The sequence below is a fragment of the Phlebotomus papatasi genome, chromosome 1 (genome assembly GCF_024763615.1).
Source record: "Phlebotomus papatasi isolate M1 chromosome 1, Ppap_2.1, whole genome shotgun sequence".
NCBI classification, from domain to species: domain Eukaryota; kingdom Metazoa; phylum Arthropoda; class Insecta; order Diptera; family Psychodidae; genus Phlebotomus; species Phlebotomus papatasi.
The window spans coordinates 56,078,282-56,094,826 of NC_077222.1; the positions used below are offsets into that span (position 1 = coordinate 56,078,282).

Here is a 16,545-nt window from a genome sequence, read left to right on the forward strand (position 1 = left end):
TAATTAACAATAATTATTGGACGTATACTGAGACATGATATTACAAATAGTATCATTTTCAGAGGAGTATTAGTGCATTTCAATAGAAATATCTGCATAAAAACCCAGGAAAGTTATGTTTTGTGGATACCAGTGAAAGCTCAGCCTCATTTGTAGTGTGTCAGAAACTGGCTTGGCTATGAACTAGCTTAGTCGTCTCTGGACTTTAGTCGTAAGTGTGTCTAGGGCATTAGACGATTAGACATAATTTATTGAAATATTTCTTTTCAATGTCAAATATTGACAAGAATTGCATCCACATTGCAAAGATTTATTGACATAAATGTTTCAATATTGAAGAAAATTGTCCAGTAGTGTGTAGGCAAATATTGAAATTTTGTTTCAATATGGAACATTTTATTTAATATTTTATTTCATTATTTTGATTGGCTACAAACTAGGCCAAGTGATGTCAATAAAAAATTTCAAAGAAATTCTAAATATCAAATTGATTTTTCCTTCAATATTTTTTAATGGCCAGGAATCTTCTTCCCTCAGAACATCACAGAACTGCAGGATTTTCCTTGTTCATGAATTAAAACACATCCAAGACCAAAACCCAAGTCAAGACATATCTCTCCTGCTTCCTTCAGAAAATCCCAGATTCTTGGAATTTGGTTATATATTTTGTTCAATCTCCTCAAGAACCCAACTTGGTCAGCACTAATCACCTGCTTCCTCAAGAAAATCTCGGAACTTCTGAGATTCCCAGAGGAGGAAGTCCCAGATTCTCTGGGATTCTCTTGTATTATGCCCAAAACACTTCAGATACATTGTGATCAGAGGATTTCTGGAGCTTCCTCCAAAAATCCCATATCTTCTGGGATTTTCTTGTATATTATGTCAAAAACCAATCAGATACGTTCGGTGGTCAAAGGATTCCTGGAGCTTCCTCCAAGAAATCCCAGATCTTCTGGGATTTTCTTGTATATTATGTCAAAAACACTTCATATAAGTATAATTTTATGATACCAATTGGAATCCTACAGAGGGAACGAAGGCTTGTGGTTGTGGCCATCCAGTCCTTTTGCTCGCGTAAACTCTCCTGCAGTATGATACGAAGCATGCTCCTGAAAGTCTGTGAGAATTCAAGTTATTAATTCTATTTGGCTTTTGTTTCCAATCTGAAGTATTTTTGACATAATATGCGAGAAAATCCCAGAAAATATGGGATTTTCTGGAGGAAGCTCCATGAATCCTCTGACCACCAAACGTATCTGACTGGTTTTTGATATGTTATACAAGAAAATCCCAGAAGATCTGGGATTTTTTAGAGGAAGCTGCAGGGATCCTCTGACCACCGAACGTATCTGATTGGTTTTTGACATAATATACAAGAAAATCCCAGAAGATATGGGATTTTTGGAGGAAGCTCCAGAAATCCTCTGACCACAATGTATCTGAAGTGTTTTGGGCATAATATACAAGAGAATCCCAGAAGATCTGGGATTTCTTGGAGGAAGCTCCAGGAATCCTCTGACCACCAAACGTATCTGACTAGTTTTTGACATAATATTCAAAAAAATCCCAGAAGATCTGGGATTTCTTGGAGGAAGCTCCAGGAATCCTCTGACCACAGAAGGTATCTGAAGTGTTTTGGTCATAATGAACAAGAAAATCCCAGAAGATCTGGGATTTTCTGGAGGAAACTGGAGAAATCTTCTGACCAACTTGGGTATTTTTGGGTGTTCTTCACATAATCTACAAGAAAATCCCAGAAGATCTGTGAATCCCTGACTAGACTGGTGTTTTTAATAATGCAGTTTTAATATTGAAGTCAATTTGTTCAGTGTGTAAGCAATTATTGAAATATTGGTTTCAATATTCGCTTCAATATTGAGTATTCAATATTTTTAATGTCACTTTGAAATGCTATTATTTCAATAATTTGTCTAATGTGTAGACAGCTTAATATCCGCGATAAAAATTTGTTTCAAAATAAATTGGGATTTAACGAACTCCAGCACATTTCTGGTTTTTATGCTGCAAATAAATTAGATCCTCAGCATCAATAGCTTATTAATTTGATGGCTAAATATGGTACAAAGCACTGGCGTTGATAATAAAAGCACTTCAAAACAGACAATTAAATTCACAAAAACTGATGAGAAACTAATGGACATTTTTTAATGAATCACTATTAATTTTCAATTATTCTTACTATAAATATTTTCGTGAAATGATTTTGTTATCAATTGTAATCATGAAGTGGACAGTGGTTCTTGTTTGTGTTATTGTGCTAAGTGAAATTCTCTCAATAGCTGATGGTCAAATTCAATTAACTGTGGATGTTGCTGGAGGAACAAAAACTCTGGTTAACATAAGATCTGATGCATCGCCGGACATACCACCAGAAGTAACCAGTGCTCTATCGCGAAAGAAGAGAGCATCCGCAATTCGACCATTCAGCACTGGTAAGCTCTTGTAAAAATTTTAGAGAGGATATCGCTGAAGAATAATTTTTCCCGGGACAGAAGTTGGAGATGAGGCATCTGCTGATTATCAAACCTTTCCCGATATGGGATCATCTGGCAGTGCAGCTGGTGGTGCTGCATCTCCACCATTTGGTAGACAACCTGGAGGATTTCCACCACCACCTGGCGCTGGAAATCAGAGTGCAGGCGGAGGACCTCGTGGACGGCAACAGATGAAAAGGAGGTGTCGGGGAAGCAACAACTCACGTGGTTGCAGAGACGGTGGCCATGGGAATATGCAAGGAAATAATGGGCGTAGGAGACGCGGAAACCGAAGACCTATGGATGACTATGATGGAGGCAACTGGATGTCAGGGCCACCATCCAGAGGTTCCTCTCGAAGACAAAATAATCATCGTATTATAAATTCTGACGACGGGGAGGCTTCTTACAATTACTAAAGCCGAGCTTTGACAAAAGAAAAATCCATAGCGAAATTCCAGAATTTTCATTTTAAAAATGTGGCATGTAAAATATAAAGCGCCGTTTTAATAAATTCCAGGTTAAATCAACATCTTCTAAAGAGAACTTTGTGTTTTCTGTTTTCATTCTTTAATTATTTTATGAAAATTATAGCCAAGGATTATGATAGGAACGCCTACATAGTTCAAACCTTTAGAAGAACCTTTAGACCTAGAAGAACCGTTAGATCTTTAGAATTTTGTTCGACATTTTAACCCAAAAAAGGGCCTTTACGGTCTGACTTGTAAGATCTTATTGAGTCTTATGAGGTTTCTGAAAAGCCCAAGATCATTCAATTTGGATTAAAAATGAGTTTATGGTGATTTTTTTTTAAAAATTGCACAAAATCTAATATTAAAATACTTTAAATAGATTTTTTGTGGAAGAGTTTGTGGAAGCTTTTGATCAACTGTTCTTTAAAAAAGGGGTGGCAAAACGTCCCAGGATTTACGAATGCGAAGTGCTCGAACTCGTGGCTTAGCTATTATAACTCAAAAGTACTCTAGCATCATTTATTGTTTACCGGTTCTTAACCGATTTAAACCGATTCATAAATCACTGAAAAATGCCATCAAAATAGTTTTAAGAGTAATATAAATTTGAATTTCGAATAAAAATTAGTTATCGGTAATGAATCGGTTCATTACCGGTTCAGAACCGATTGTAACCGGTGAAGTTTTATCGGAAATTCCAAGGCCTTTCCAATAAGCTTAAATATCATACCAATTAATTAAGAAATACCCTCTCTAAAAGGCTTTATGACTATCGAGTTTGAAAACTCGTTAGAAATGATTCAACGGTATTTTCGTTTATGAACCAAATGTGAGTCTGGACAACCTAAAACTTATCCAAAAATTAGAAAAGAAAATGCACGACGCGTTTTCAAGCAATCCCGAAAAATATGGTTTTCGTAGGAAAGGAGAGGGGTGGGGAAAATGAGGGGGATGTGAGTCATTTATGAGGGAAGTCCTCTAAAGGTTCCAAGACGCTATCTCTAACCGTTTGGCCTCTAGAGCTAGCGATAGCTCGATGGATCAGACGGATAAACAGCGTGACGACGACGTCAAAAAAAAAAACTCGAAACTTCAGATTTCCAAAATTCTACCAAAATACGATCCCTTGGGGAGTAAGGAGTTGATATACATATAAACTCAAAATCGAGAAGTTATATACTGCTTTCTCTGTGGAGTTTGAGCAGTAAAATTATCTTAGAAGAGCTTTTAGAGAGAATCTATTAAACTTTCTACATTTGCCTAAAATAATCAAAATCGATTTATTATTGAATTTTTGTAGAAAAAAACTTTTGAGGTTCTAAAATAGCATTTTCATACAATTTCTCATTAATTCCCTTAGATTTTCTTTAGATAATTCTTTTTAATTGACTTTAGCAAGCTTTTAGCTTATGAATTAAGACAGGTTCATAAATATTGGGTTTAAAATATAATTTAGAAAATATAAGACCAGGTCATTTTTGGAAATTCGAAATTTCTTAACTCTTTGGTATCTTTTGGGACTCTGAGTACCCAAAGCAGCATATGAATATTCTGTGAAAAACAATGATTTTTAATTATTCAGAACTGATAAAAACCCTATTCTTGTCGTTGATTAAAAACTATAAAGATATCCAAATGTAAGATATTTTTTGTAGGACCTCAATTAATTCCTGATATTTTTGTTTAAAAAATTATGAAATTGGCTTGCAGCATATGCTGCGGTTCGGAAAGAGTTAAATTTGAAATTTTGAAATTTGAGAAAATTTCCTAAATTGAACTTACTTATGATCCCTTTACTCAAAAAACAAATGTAAATAAATAAAACTACTTTTATTCTCAGAAAATCTTATGAAAGCGGTTTATAAGGTATCCCAACCATTTTATGTCATCAATATCGGATTAAGGATTAAGGATTTATTCCTATTTTTCTGGTAAAGTCTAATAACATTTTTTGGTTTACATGCATTTCTTTTTTACACAGATTTAAAATTGTCAAAATCGGTGTGAAATGGATCAAAACCAAAAAGCCCAAAAAGTATAATTTTCTCAAATAACAGTTTCTAATATTGGCTTCAGTCTGGAGGTTTAGTCCAGTTCCTGAAGGTCTTTAAAATCTAAATAAGAAGCATTTTTACTGATTTTTCAAATTCTAATGGATCATTTGCCCTTAAAACATGCCTGATAAGGAATCTTAAATTAGAGGAATTAAGCCAAATGACCAAGCTTTAAGTCTGAAACCTGTATAAGTGATTATTTAAGATTTAAGCGCCTAAAGGGTTTTATTGATTTTTCAAGTGTCTTAAATTTATAGAAGGGGTTAAAATTAGATTATTCCTTTTTTTTGAAAACCTCTTGGTTCTTTACGGTTGAAAAATGAGAAATAATCCTTCAAATTTTTTCCCTGATGATTTAAAATTTGGCTCATTCTTTTTTAATAAAATCTTAGTTGTGTCCTTGCCCCATTCCATTCCCAAGTCAGCTTCGAATCGCAGTTGCAAACTCACAACGTAGAAATATAATTTTCCAAAATCATAAACTTAATCATTTCTAATTACAAAGGTTTTTAATAAAGGAAAACTGTAGCAAAACAGGCATTATCGTTTTTAAAAGTAGGGCCTAATCCCTAATGGCTATTAGTGGAGCTGATGATGCTCCTCAATGTCATTTGGCACTGAAGTGGCTTCGAAGGCGAGTCTTTGAGCTTCCTGTTCAGCTCCAATCCTTGCATGTTCAGCTGCAATTTTCTCATAAAGAGAAAGATGCTTTTCCTTGGCATGAGCCACAGCAACGCTTTCTCTTGGATAGGCTACCACATGGAGCTAGAATAAAAAAAAATAATAATTGAAAGTAAACTCGTGGAATGAAATGCTCCAAATGCCAAGCCAATGTTGAATACATTTTGTAAGAAGAATTACTTCATCAGTTCGATTCAGAGAAGCTCTCAAAAGAAGATGTAGGAAGTTTTTCAAGAATTTTGCGTAGTTAATAGAAATTTTGAACAATGCATCGGATAATTCATTTGCCCCATTCGCCTATTTATACATTTGCATTTGAACATCTTCAAGGAGACATTCCTACACTGAGAGAAATCCGAAAAAGTTAAAATACCATGCCGGAAATGTTAATTTTACCCTGCAGTATTGATCCGAAATCGGTGTAAATATTATGCTTTTTAGGTGTATTAGGGGTTAAAGTTACCCTTTTTCATGTTAATTTTACCCTTAAAAAGGTGCAAAAATTAACATTAAAAATTTTTGATATATTTTTACATCTAAAAAGTGTTACAGTTGTGAGGAAAAAAAGTTAATCGAACGCCCGATTTTTTTTTTTCAGTGTAAGAAATGTAAGAAATACTTACATTAGGATCGTGGTTAGCATGTGCCTGGGCAATTCTGCCGTAGAGACTAAAGTGCCTTTCAGCAGCCTTCTGAACAGCCTCTGTCTCAACGGGTCCTTGAGGTTCATGGCTCAGGATTGGATGGAATCCATATTGATCTGCTACGTATTCCACCGTACGTACCTGATGCCTAGGATCGACATAAGAGAATGCACCACGAACGGTTCCACTGCCATCAGATACTTCGCTATGCGTGCGATCGACATGTCCAGGAAATCTTCCGGCTGTATAGGCAAAAACATAGGGTTTTGGAGGTGGTGGGGGAGTAGATGTAGTTGTGGTGGAATGATATTCCAGGGGAGCAGAGTAGGGATCTTGGGAGATGACGTGAGAGACGTCTGCGAAACACGCGCCAATTGTCACCACAAACAACTGCAGAGTTGGAGGAAAACAGGAAATTCAGCATAAATCTCGAAATTACAGCGCAAAAATGACATCATGCAGTGTTACATCACTATATTGACCTTATATTTAAGGCAAATATCTTGGTGCAATCTCTGCAAATGCGCCATTAAAATCACTTACCAAAATTAAATTCCTCATATTTTTCGTGTCTTTCGTGCACCAATAATTCGTTTTCACTTTCAGCACACCCTACTAGTGTTATTAGAGAAGTAATACCAGTGGCTTGAGAGGAGTGTTCTCTTTCTTGAGCTCGTGGTTGAAAAACTTGTCTGAATATAAATTTATTTCTTGAGAGTCTCTTCTTCCCAAAAATTCTCAAAGGCACAAGTGATTCATACAACAGTTCACGAGATACTGAACACCTCACCAGTAGACTCGTCTGGTTTTTCAGCCACTTCTCAAGGTGAATCAGGCAGGTGGGATTTGTGACTTCACGGTCCATCACCATGGCATGAGATTTTTTAATTGCTGCACAGAAAAGTGAAAGTGTGATACGACCGTTGACGAATCAAAATCCCGCTCGAAATTCGTATTTTATTTCAATGATTTCCCGCCTGGGGGCGCATGAGGCGGAATTTGCAAAAAAAAAGAGAGGTTATGTGTCAGATCAATGGGAAAAAGATTAAAAAATTGTTTGTGGTGATATTTTGTGCTTTTCCCAAGAATAATGTCTAATCTACAGAAGTCAATCATGAAGTCACGTCTTCCACCAATACCATCAGTCCCAAAGGTGTCGAGAATGTAAGTTGTTTGTGGGAAATAAGCTTGGAAAAGGAGATGACAAAATTTTGTTTTGTGGTATAGGGATGGAAGTTCCCGGCGTATGTTTCAGAAGGATTACACCCCGAAGGAGTGGCATGAGTACTTTAAGGAGCGTCAGATGGTGTCTGTGGAAGATAATACCTTCTGTGTGTATAAATCGGCTGAGCCTGTGGAGAAGGGACCACTGATTGTGCTACTCCATGGAGGAGGATTTTCAGCTCTAACTTGGGCCCTTTTCTCCACGGAAATCACCTCAATGATCCACTGTCAGTGCCTGGCGGTGGATCTTCGTGGGCATGGTGAGACAGAGACGACAGATGATTGGGATCTCTCAGCCACAACATTGGCCACCGATGTGGCCAAAGTTATTTCAACAATGTATCCCGAGGGTAATCCTCCGATAATTCTCGTTGGACACTCTATGGGTGGTGCCATTGCTGCTCATCTGGTGCACCTGAATCTCGTGTCAAATCTAATTGGTCTGACGGTTATTGATGTGGTTGAGGGGACAGCAATGGAGGCTCTGGCGAGTATGCAGAGTTTCTTGAGGTCACGACCGAGCTATTTTAAGAGCATCCCACAGGCGATAGAATGGAGGTGATATCGATAGTTTCTAGCTGAATTCTGAGTGAATAAGCCTCAAATTGTATTAGGTGTGATTCCTTCTAATCACACCTATTGTAATCCTCGGATTTTCTGAAAGTGCTCCGATCGAGCTGAAATTCACAGGGTATTATGTTTTGAACATCCCTGATGCCGAAAATCATAAGCCGGCAATTTCGGGTCCGGCTGCCGTCCGGCCGTCCGTAGTACGCAATATCTCTGGATTGGATAGAGATATCTTCATAAATTTTTTTTTAATATATCTACGCGCGCGTACGACGATTTCTGTCCTATTAGTTTTTTGAAAAACCGGTTCTAAACCGGTTAAAAATCACGTTTTGTTGTTTATCTCGAAATCCTATTATGCAATTTTGATTTTTTTAATGTTTATGTTGTAGCCCAGAAAATTTAGACCAATTTAAAAAAAAATTTAAGGACATTCGTCTAGCGGTTCTCAAGATATTTCATTTTGAAGATTTTAATTTTACGAAAATTTGCTATTAGCGTCAGGCAGGAAAAAAAGCGGTAGAAGCGGCGTCGAACAAGCTTTCCCCATATATAGGGTAAGGGCTCATAATTTTGGACAGTCTGCTTATAAGCATCGAAGTTCCAAGTTTGAAGTGCGATATTTTCTATACTAATTGACATTTCTTTTTACTCTCTTTTCAGAAGGGTTGTTTAGAAACTTAGCAAGCCATTTATCGTCTTATTTTTTATAAAAATTAGTTTTAATACGTTTAAAAATGAATTGATATGTAGAGGTGACTTTGGCTCTTATTTTGGACAACTTTTTTATTAATTTGGCCAACTTGGCTGTAAATTTGGACAGCTAATCCGCCTCAATATGATGCCCATTGTTCTTCATTTGATGAACCAATCTTACCAAGTCCTCTTCCTGTTCATGTAAGGGAAACGTAGAATGTCACAGAAGCCCGGAAACTTTCCATATCATTCATTAAAGTGAGTTGGCTTCGATACTCCAAGTACCTACGTGCGGATTCGCTCATTCCCTGACCTTTCCGGGAGCCTTTCAGGGCATTTCTCGCTACATCTCTTTCGTAGAGATGATGCTCCTTTGTTTCTCCAGGCATTTGTCCAACCTAGTCATCACAAAAGCTAAAACTTCACGAAATTTCGTGAGAAAAACACCTGTCCAAAATAAGAATTATCACCTCACTGGTGAATGTCTTAAAAAATTTCCCATTTTTCACACGAAAAATATAATTCACAAGGCAAATCTCACTTCAGGTCAAATGTACAAATCATCAGTAACGTGAATCAACACAACATTCAATGAATAATCAATAATATCACTCAAGAAAAGCGAGGAAACATTGTTAGTACACACAGAAAAATTTTGACTCTAAATTTAAGAATATATAAGATCCTGGGAACTTAAATTGGACGTGAATCCCCGAGGCGTTTAAGTTTAGAAGCTCTGAGCGAAAGAAATGAGCTAGAATCCCTAGCTCTTTCAAATTAAGAGATCGGGAACTTAAGTTCAGCATTAGCTGGAAAATGAAAAATGTCTACAGATTTGCAACTAAAACTAAATGATCAAAGGATTTAGAATTAATGGGTTAAATTCCTGGGTGTTTCTGTTTAAGAATTTTTCATTTTTCTGTGTGTACTTCACCACAGCTAATAAGACATAAGTAAACACGAAGTTCTCTAAGTAAACACGAGTAGTTTCTCATAAGTAAACACGAAGTTTCTGTGTCGAAGTTCTGTCTGTGTAAGCAATTGCTCACACTGAATTTTCAACAAAGCAATTTCAACTCAAATCATATTCAAAATTTAACGTATTTAGTATTAAAATCTTCCAAAAAGAACAAATATTTAGATAGAATTGATTATTCATCAAATTTTGGTATAAAAATCCATCATTTTAATCGATTTATTTTTAGTGGACAATGTTATCCTCAAAGTGTCCAAAATAAGAAACTGGACAAAATTATGAGCATTTCCCCTATATATAGCACTGTCTCACTCTCCCTTTCTCTCTATATTCGAAGATTTGTAAGGTGGCATATATAATTCACGATCCGCGATGTCTTTCGCGGATCTTCGCGAGGCGCGAATTTTTTCGCGGATTTTCGCGGGTCGCGTAATTTTTCGCGGATTTTCGCGGGGCACGTAATTTCGCGGGTCGCGTAATTTTTCGCGGATTTTCGCGGGGCGCGTAATTTTTGGCGGATTTTCGCGGGTCGCGTAATTTTTCACGGATTTTCGCGGGGCGCGTAATTTTTCGCGAATTTTCGCGGGGCGCGTAATTTTTCGCGTATTTTCGCGAGGCGTCAAATTTTTCGCGGATTTTCGCGGGTCGCGTATTTTTTTTCCAGTGAAATTTTGCACATATCAAGCCTGAAGGAGGCTCTAAATGGATGTAAAGTTTGAGGCCTCTATCTCGCATAGTTTCCGAGATAATCGACTTTAAAAATTTTCAGATACTTTTATGCATTTCTCATACAATTTTATGTATAAATATCGTTCGAGTTTGCCACAATCCGATTTTGCAACGAAGGAATCACACCTTTATAAGCTGATCTAGGCTTATCACTGGCTTTTTTTCACAGCGTTCGAAGTGGACAGATAAGGAATCTCGAGTCGGCTAAGGTCTCCATGCCAGGACAAATACTAAACAGCGAAACAAATAAGTTGGCAACAAATGAACTTCCCCTGCCCGAATCCAGTGAACCCCAGCCGGCCACACGGACTTTCACAAATCCTCTGACTATTGCTGAAGATCCAGAGTCGGAAGTTCAGGAAACTCCAGAGCCTGTATTCAAGCAACCCCAGCCAGATTTGCTGAATGCTAAAAAGTATATTTGGAGGATAGATTTGTCCAAGTCAGAAAAATTCTGGACAGGATGGTTTGAGGGTCTGAGTCAGAAGTTTCTAGATTTACCAGTGGCCAAGCTTCTCCTTCTGGCCAGTATTGATGGATTGGACCGGACGCTGACTGTTGGTCAGATGCAGGGTAAGTTCCAGATGCAGGTGTTGGCTAGATGTGGACATGCTGTCCATGAAGATCGCCCAGGAGAAGTTGCTGAAGTGATTGCTTCCTACATGATACGCAATGAATTTGCCCAGGCCTGTGGAGACTTTGTGCGTCATATGCCGGCATGCTGAAAATACTGTGTAAGTTTCAATTCGAATTAAATTTTATTTAATCCATCACATCAATCACATCAATTTTCGGCTGCTTGCTCTTCTTTTTTTTGGAGGACACAGAAACAGGGGGAGAATATTAATTATTTTTGGAAGATCTTCCAATAGTTCATTGTGAGATTTTTTTTTGTCATGCTTCTGGGGTACAAATATTTGGGGGAATTATCTGTTGTATGGGAAATATTTTGTAACTATTGATAATAGTGTCAGATTAATTGGGTTTCTCAGTGAGATAATCAGAGATGAGGTGTTTGTAGCCACCAGTTCCCAAGTACACATTCTCCTTCTTTGCCTGGAAGGGCAATTTAACCGTTGCAGTCTCTACAAGTTGATCCTCAAGCTTATTGGCACGCGTAACAAACATGTAGTTCAGACGGACCATTACCCAAATAAATGTATTGGCTGCGACTACTACAAGACATGTAAACACTAAGGAAAAAATAATAAAAGGTTTTAGTTTAGAACCATTTTTTTTTTACAAAATTGCAAGAGAAAAACAGTGGCGAACGTAGGAGTGACCCGTATTGAGGATTAACCCTTTAAGGACAATTGGAACACCGGTGTCCCATAAAGAAAATAATTCTTCCTGACTACCTAAAGTTATTTTTTTTCTTATGTCTGTACATAATTGTAAAGTAGAAGGTTGAAGGAATCTAAAATATTTTTTGCAAGTTTTTAGCTAGGGTGGTTTCACCATTTCTCGCCACTTAGGGGAAATGCTTCTAATTTTGTCCAGTTTCTTATTTTGGACACTTTGAGGATAACATTGGACACTAAAAATAAATTGATTAAAATGATGGATTTTTATTCCAATATTTGATGAATAATGAATTCTATCTAAATATTTGTTCTTTTTGGAATATTTTAACACTAAATACGTTAAAATTTGAATATGATTTGAGTTGAAATTGCTTTGTTGAAAATTCAGTGTGAGCAATTGCTTACGAGAAATATGACAGAACTTCGTGGCTTACTTCAGTCTTATTTAGTTTTGGTGAAGTACTAACAAAGTTTGTTCGCTGTTTTTGAGTGATATTATTGAATACTCATTGAATATTGTGTTGAATCACGTTACTGATGATTTGTACATTTGACCTGAAGTGAGATTTGCCTTGTGAATTATATTTTTCGTGTGAAAAATGGGAAATTTTTTAAGGCATTCACCAGTGAGGTGATGATTCTTATTTTGGACAGGTGTTTTTCTCACGAAATTTCGTGAAGTTTTAGCTTTTGTGATGACTAGGTTGAACAAATGCCTGGAGAAATGAAGGAGCATCATCTCTACGAAAGAGATGCAGTGAGATATGCCTTGAAAGGCTCCCGGAAAGGGCAGGGAATGAGCGAATCCGCACGTACTTGGAGTACCGAAGTCAACTCACTTTAATGAATGATATGGAAAGTTTCTGGGCTTCTTGTGACATTCCGCGTTTCCCTTACATGACCAGGAAGAGGACTTGGTAAGATTGGTTCATAAAATGAAGAACAATGGGCATCCTGTTGAGGCGGATTATCTGTCCGAATTTACAGACAAGTTGTAAAAATTAATAACCAAGTTGTCCAAAATAAGAGTCAAATTCACCTCTACATATCAATTCATTTTTAAACGTATTAAAACTAATTTTAGTAAAAATGAGATGATAAATAGCTTGCCAAGTTTCTAAACAATCCTTCTGAAAAGAGAGTAACAAGAAAAGTCAATTAGTATTGAAAATATGGCACTTCAAACTTAGGATATCGATGCTTATATGCAGACTGTCCAAAATTATAAGCACTTCCCCTATACTAAAATCGCAATTTTTCCATTATTTGTGAAATAAATTTGCAGTAAAATTATTTGTATTTCTACTACTGTTACTTATAGAGTTGAAAAACACTAATTATCTGTTTTGAATTTAAATTTGCATTTTTTAGAGGAATATTTTAAGTAAGTGCATGGCATCAAATATTTCTTACCAAATATAGTAAGTGTCATGAAACTTGTATCGAACAAAATTTACGATTTTGAAATTTGTCTATTGAACATTTAATTACAATCGGCGAATACGTAAAATTTGTATTTAGTTAGCTAATGTTTCATTTTATATTATTTTTATGTGAAAATGAACTATGGCGGAAAGTGGTAATGTTCTAAAATTGCTTTATCACCTGTCGCTATTGCTTTTCAATAGGCGACGCTAACTAATTCACTCAGTAGTCAAATCTGCTTTGTTTACTTTCTGCAATAGTCTAATAATTTGATTTCTAAATAAAAGTGAAGAAAAATCATTTAATGTGAGTAATAATAAAATGTTCATGAAGAAAATGAAATGCTGAATGTATTCTTTGCTTAATATCCCCAAAATAATAGAGTTTGAACTTTTTCTAGTGAGTGGCGAGAAGTGGTTACAGAACTGGCGAAAAGTGGTAAAAAGTGGCGATGAAGTGGTTATTTTTGCATTGTTAATAAAAATCAGTTTTTTAGGTACTCCCGCGGTTAATTATAGGATTATTATTTTGACGAATCTAGAGCCAATATATCTAAGTAACTTTGTTAAAATTGAGTTATCTGATTAGAAAGGGGTCAAAAGTTATAATAAAGTTAATTTCATTTTTTCCTAACAGTGGCGATAAGTGGTTACTCTACCCTATTTGCTATGTAGTAAATATTTGAGCTCAAAAATGGCGAATTTTTAAATTCTCAAATTCATAATTGATTTTATTTATTTTTTATACTTCCAATTTTTTAATAAGTCAATTATTTCCAGATGTTTTTTTCATATATTCCTTAAACACCTGTCTTTCCTCTCCAAAACTATGTTTTGTTTTTAAATTTAATTCGATAACGGCTTCTAGAATTTTTATCATTCTCAAATATGTTTTGAAGATAGTCAACTAGTCAAGGTGAACTTCGTCCATAGATACCTTACCTAGGATTGAAAAACATTTCGATATCGAATTCTTGAAGGTCAAAGGTAAAACATTTTAAAACGCCCATTTTTCAACCGATTTGCGTAAATATTGATTTTTTTTTGAAAGGTCCTGAAATTTCCAACCCGATTGAATCGGATTGAGTCGGCAATAAATCGGTAAAATACCCGTAAATGATTGACCTTTCTCGAATTTCTTTTTTATGTGTCCGTATGGTCTGTATGCTTGTTACTTATGCCGAAACATTCTACAGTAGACTCTCGTTCAATTGGCTCTTTTTCAATCGGGCGCAAAATGTTGGTGATAATTTTCACTTCCAATTTTAAAGCAAATTTGTTCAAATTCGTTGTAATCGTGATTCTTTATAATTGAGCGCTTTGGAATTTACAATGACTTTGATGCCCGAATCTCTCGATAATTTGGATGAAATTTTGCCCCATGCCCGATTGAGAATCTACTGTACAATGCTTTCATAAACATTTTTCTATTTTGGAATGGTTTTCTTATTTATAAATAATTTTAATTGGTATTAAACCGGTATGCACTCAAAAAACATCTGAAAAGATAATTCACGGAGAACTCTTTCTCGTGTGTTCGAGGGTTCGAGCACTTAGCAAAGCTGGGACGCTGTTCCATTTCTTTAATTTTTGGAATCGAGAAACACTTGGTGAAACGGAGCCTTTTTCTCCTATTTTTAAGTTGAACTGGATCTTATATAATTTTACTTCTCAAATCAATTATGTAGTTAAATTACATTTTGGTAAGGCTCATTTCTAGTTTCAAAATATGACAAGAAGCCCTATTTCAAGGGTCCCTAATTTAAAGGTTGCCCAGTTTCCCTTATTCCCAATTACAAGCATCTTAAGTTGAAAGCTTTCTAAGATTGCTTGTAAGGAATCTCAGTTACCATAAGTTTACCTGAAGGGGTATTCTGTAACAGTATGACAATGTCATGCGACAAATTTATATGGTAAAATTTGGAAGCAGGACAACATAAAAGATTACTGAGATCACTGATCTTCCGGATTTATCAAATAAAAAATTTTAAATTTGTCATATGACATTGTCATACTGTTACAGAATCCCTCTACTGTACTGAGAAAAAAAAAACGGGGGTGCGAATAACTTTTTTTCCTCATAACTTTAACACTTTTTAGGTGTAAAACTATATCAACATTTTTAAATGTTAATTTTACACCTTTTTAAGTGTAAAATTAACGTGAAAGAGGGTAACTTTAACCCATAATACACCTAAAAAGCCTAATATTTACACCGATTTCGGATCAATAATGCAGGGTAAAATAAACATTTCCGGAATGTTATTTTAACTTTTTTGGATTTCTCTCAAGTGTGGTCTTATCTCTGGTGTTCTCAAAATAATTTAAAAGGCGAAAAATGAAAAATAGAAACATTTAAATGACTATAGTTGCTTCACGAAAAATATTTTTCAGGACCCCTGATTATAATCTCGGGAACGGAATAGCCACTAGGTTCGCCACTTAGTGATAGGATTAGGACTTACTGTAGTTAGCAATCCCTCCCATCTTTTGGGCGTAGTTGTTCATATCAACTGTTGTCATGAAGAGTATCATGATGAGGGCACTGATGCCATCCAGAACTAGCCAGGGTATCATTAATTTTGGACGGTTCTTGAGGGTTCCAATTAGTAGAGCCAGGCAGCTCAGAAGATAGATGGCGGCCATTGTTGTCAAGGCAACCATCCCCAGGCAAGTTACTGAAGGATTTCAGAGGAAATATAAAATCCTAGCCATTCTCTATCAAATTACAAAAAAAACAACTACTCACTTGAGGACAATTCCTGGGCAGACTTGAAGCGAATCTGATTGACAGTTTCGGCATTGTCTGGCAATTCTGTGTTATCAGCCATTTCATTCTCTTCAGCAATATCCTCCTCCAGGACTTTGTTCACCCGTTCTGCATGAAGCAGGCCCAGGACAATTGAAAATAGCACTGCATGGGACAGAATCTACCACGAAGGAAAATAACATAAAATAATTTTATTTGAAACGCCGAAAATTTGATTTTTATCCCGGAGACCAAAAAAGGACAACTCACCACTTGATAAATAGAAATCATAAGAGCAGCTATTCTCACATATCTCGGTGAAAAAATTAATCTAATAGGCATCATAATGTATTTGCCGACTGTCAAGAAAATATCCATTTTGGCAAACTTTCTCTTACACCCACAATTTATTCCCTGTGAAAAAAAATCACTTCTCCAATGGCCGATGGTGACACAGTGACTGAAAAGATAATGTCTCTATTGCGCTAAGGAGGAGAGAAATCGAAAAGCCCGTTCATGCGCAGAA

The 16,545-nt window shown here is 36.1% G+C and overlaps 3 protein-coding genes across 4 annotated transcripts; 1 reads left to right on the forward strand and 2 right to left on the reverse strand.

Moving 5' to 3' along the window:
- Window positions 1-5,512: 5,512 nt before the first annotated feature.
- On the reverse strand, window positions 5,513-7,283 carry LOC129807806 (larval cuticle protein LCP-17). Its single transcript, XM_055857306.1, has 3 exons — window positions 6,891-7,283; window positions 6,327-6,737; window positions 5,513-5,787 (listed from the first exon to the last, which is right to left on the reverse strand). Exons 1-3 carry the CDS (start codon window positions 6,906-6,908, stop codon window positions 5,602-5,604), a joined length of 615 nt encoding a protein of 204 aa, XP_055713281.1. The 5' UTR covers window positions 6,909-7,283; the 3' UTR covers window positions 5,513-5,601.
- A 58-nt stretch (window positions 7,284-7,341) lies between these two features.
- On the forward strand, window positions 7,342-11,767 carry LOC129807813 (protein phosphatase methylesterase 1). 2 transcript variants are annotated; one of them, XM_055857329.1, is made up of 4 exons: window positions 7,360-7,511; window positions 7,575-8,129; window positions 10,712-11,276; window positions 11,370-11,767. In XM_055857329.1, exons 1-3 carry the CDS (start codon window positions 7,438-7,440, stop codon window positions 11,265-11,267), a joined length of 1,185 nt encoding a protein of 394 aa, XP_055713304.1. In that variant the 5' UTR covers window positions 7,360-7,437; the 3' UTR covers window positions 11,268-11,276; window positions 11,370-11,767. The 2 variants fall into 2 exon arrangements, with proteins under 2 accessions (XP_055713295.1, XP_055713304.1); XM_055857320.1 differs by lacking the exon at window positions 11,370-11,767 and having other exon boundaries at window positions 7,342-7,511; window positions 10,712-11,315.
- Window positions 11,278-16,481, reverse strand: LOC129807827 (uncharacterized). Its single transcript, XM_055857356.1, has 4 exons — window positions 16,290-16,481; window positions 16,020-16,200; window positions 15,736-15,948; window positions 11,278-11,735 (listed from the first exon to the last, which is right to left on the reverse strand). The coding sequence occupies exons 1-4, from the start codon at window positions 16,395-16,397 to the stop codon at window positions 11,518-11,520; spliced, it is 720 nt and encodes a 239-aa protein (XP_055713331.1). The 5' UTR covers window positions 16,398-16,481; the 3' UTR covers window positions 11,278-11,517.
- Between the last annotated feature and the right edge of the window lie 64 nt (window positions 16,482-16,545).

Excerpts from the sequence above, each read along its gene's own strand:
- LOC129807806 (XM_055857306.1), bottom strand. Across the intron at positions 5,788-6,326 it reads ATGCTAACCACGATCCTAAT|CTCCATGTGGTAGCCTATCC; the intron begins GTAAGTATTTCT and ends TTTTTATTCTAG.
- LOC129807813 (XM_055857320.1), top strand. The coding sequence starts at position 7,438 with ATGTCTAATCTACAGAAGTCAATCATGAAGTCACGTCTTCCACCAATA. Across the intron at positions 7,512-7,574 it reads GTCCCAAAGGTGTCGAGAAT|GGATGGAAGTTCCCGGCGTA; the intron begins GTAAGTTGTTTG and ends TTTGTGGTATAG. Across the intron at positions 8,130-10,711 it reads CCACAGGCGATAGAATGGAG|CGTTCGAAGTGGACAGATAA; the intron begins GTGATATCGATA and ends TTTTTTTCACAG.
- LOC129807827 (XM_055857356.1), bottom strand. The coding sequence starts at position 16,397 with ATGGATATTTTCTTGACAGTCGGCAAATACATTATGATGCCTATTAGA. Across the intron at positions 16,201-16,289 it reads TGATTTCTATTTATCAAGTG|ATTCTGTCCCATGCAGTGCT; the intron begins GTGAGTTGTCCT and ends CCTTCGTGGTAG. Across the intron at positions 11,736-15,735 it reads GGGAGGGATTGCTAACTACA|TGTTTACATGTCTTGTAGTA; the intron begins GTAAGTCCTAAT and ends TTTTTTCCTTAG.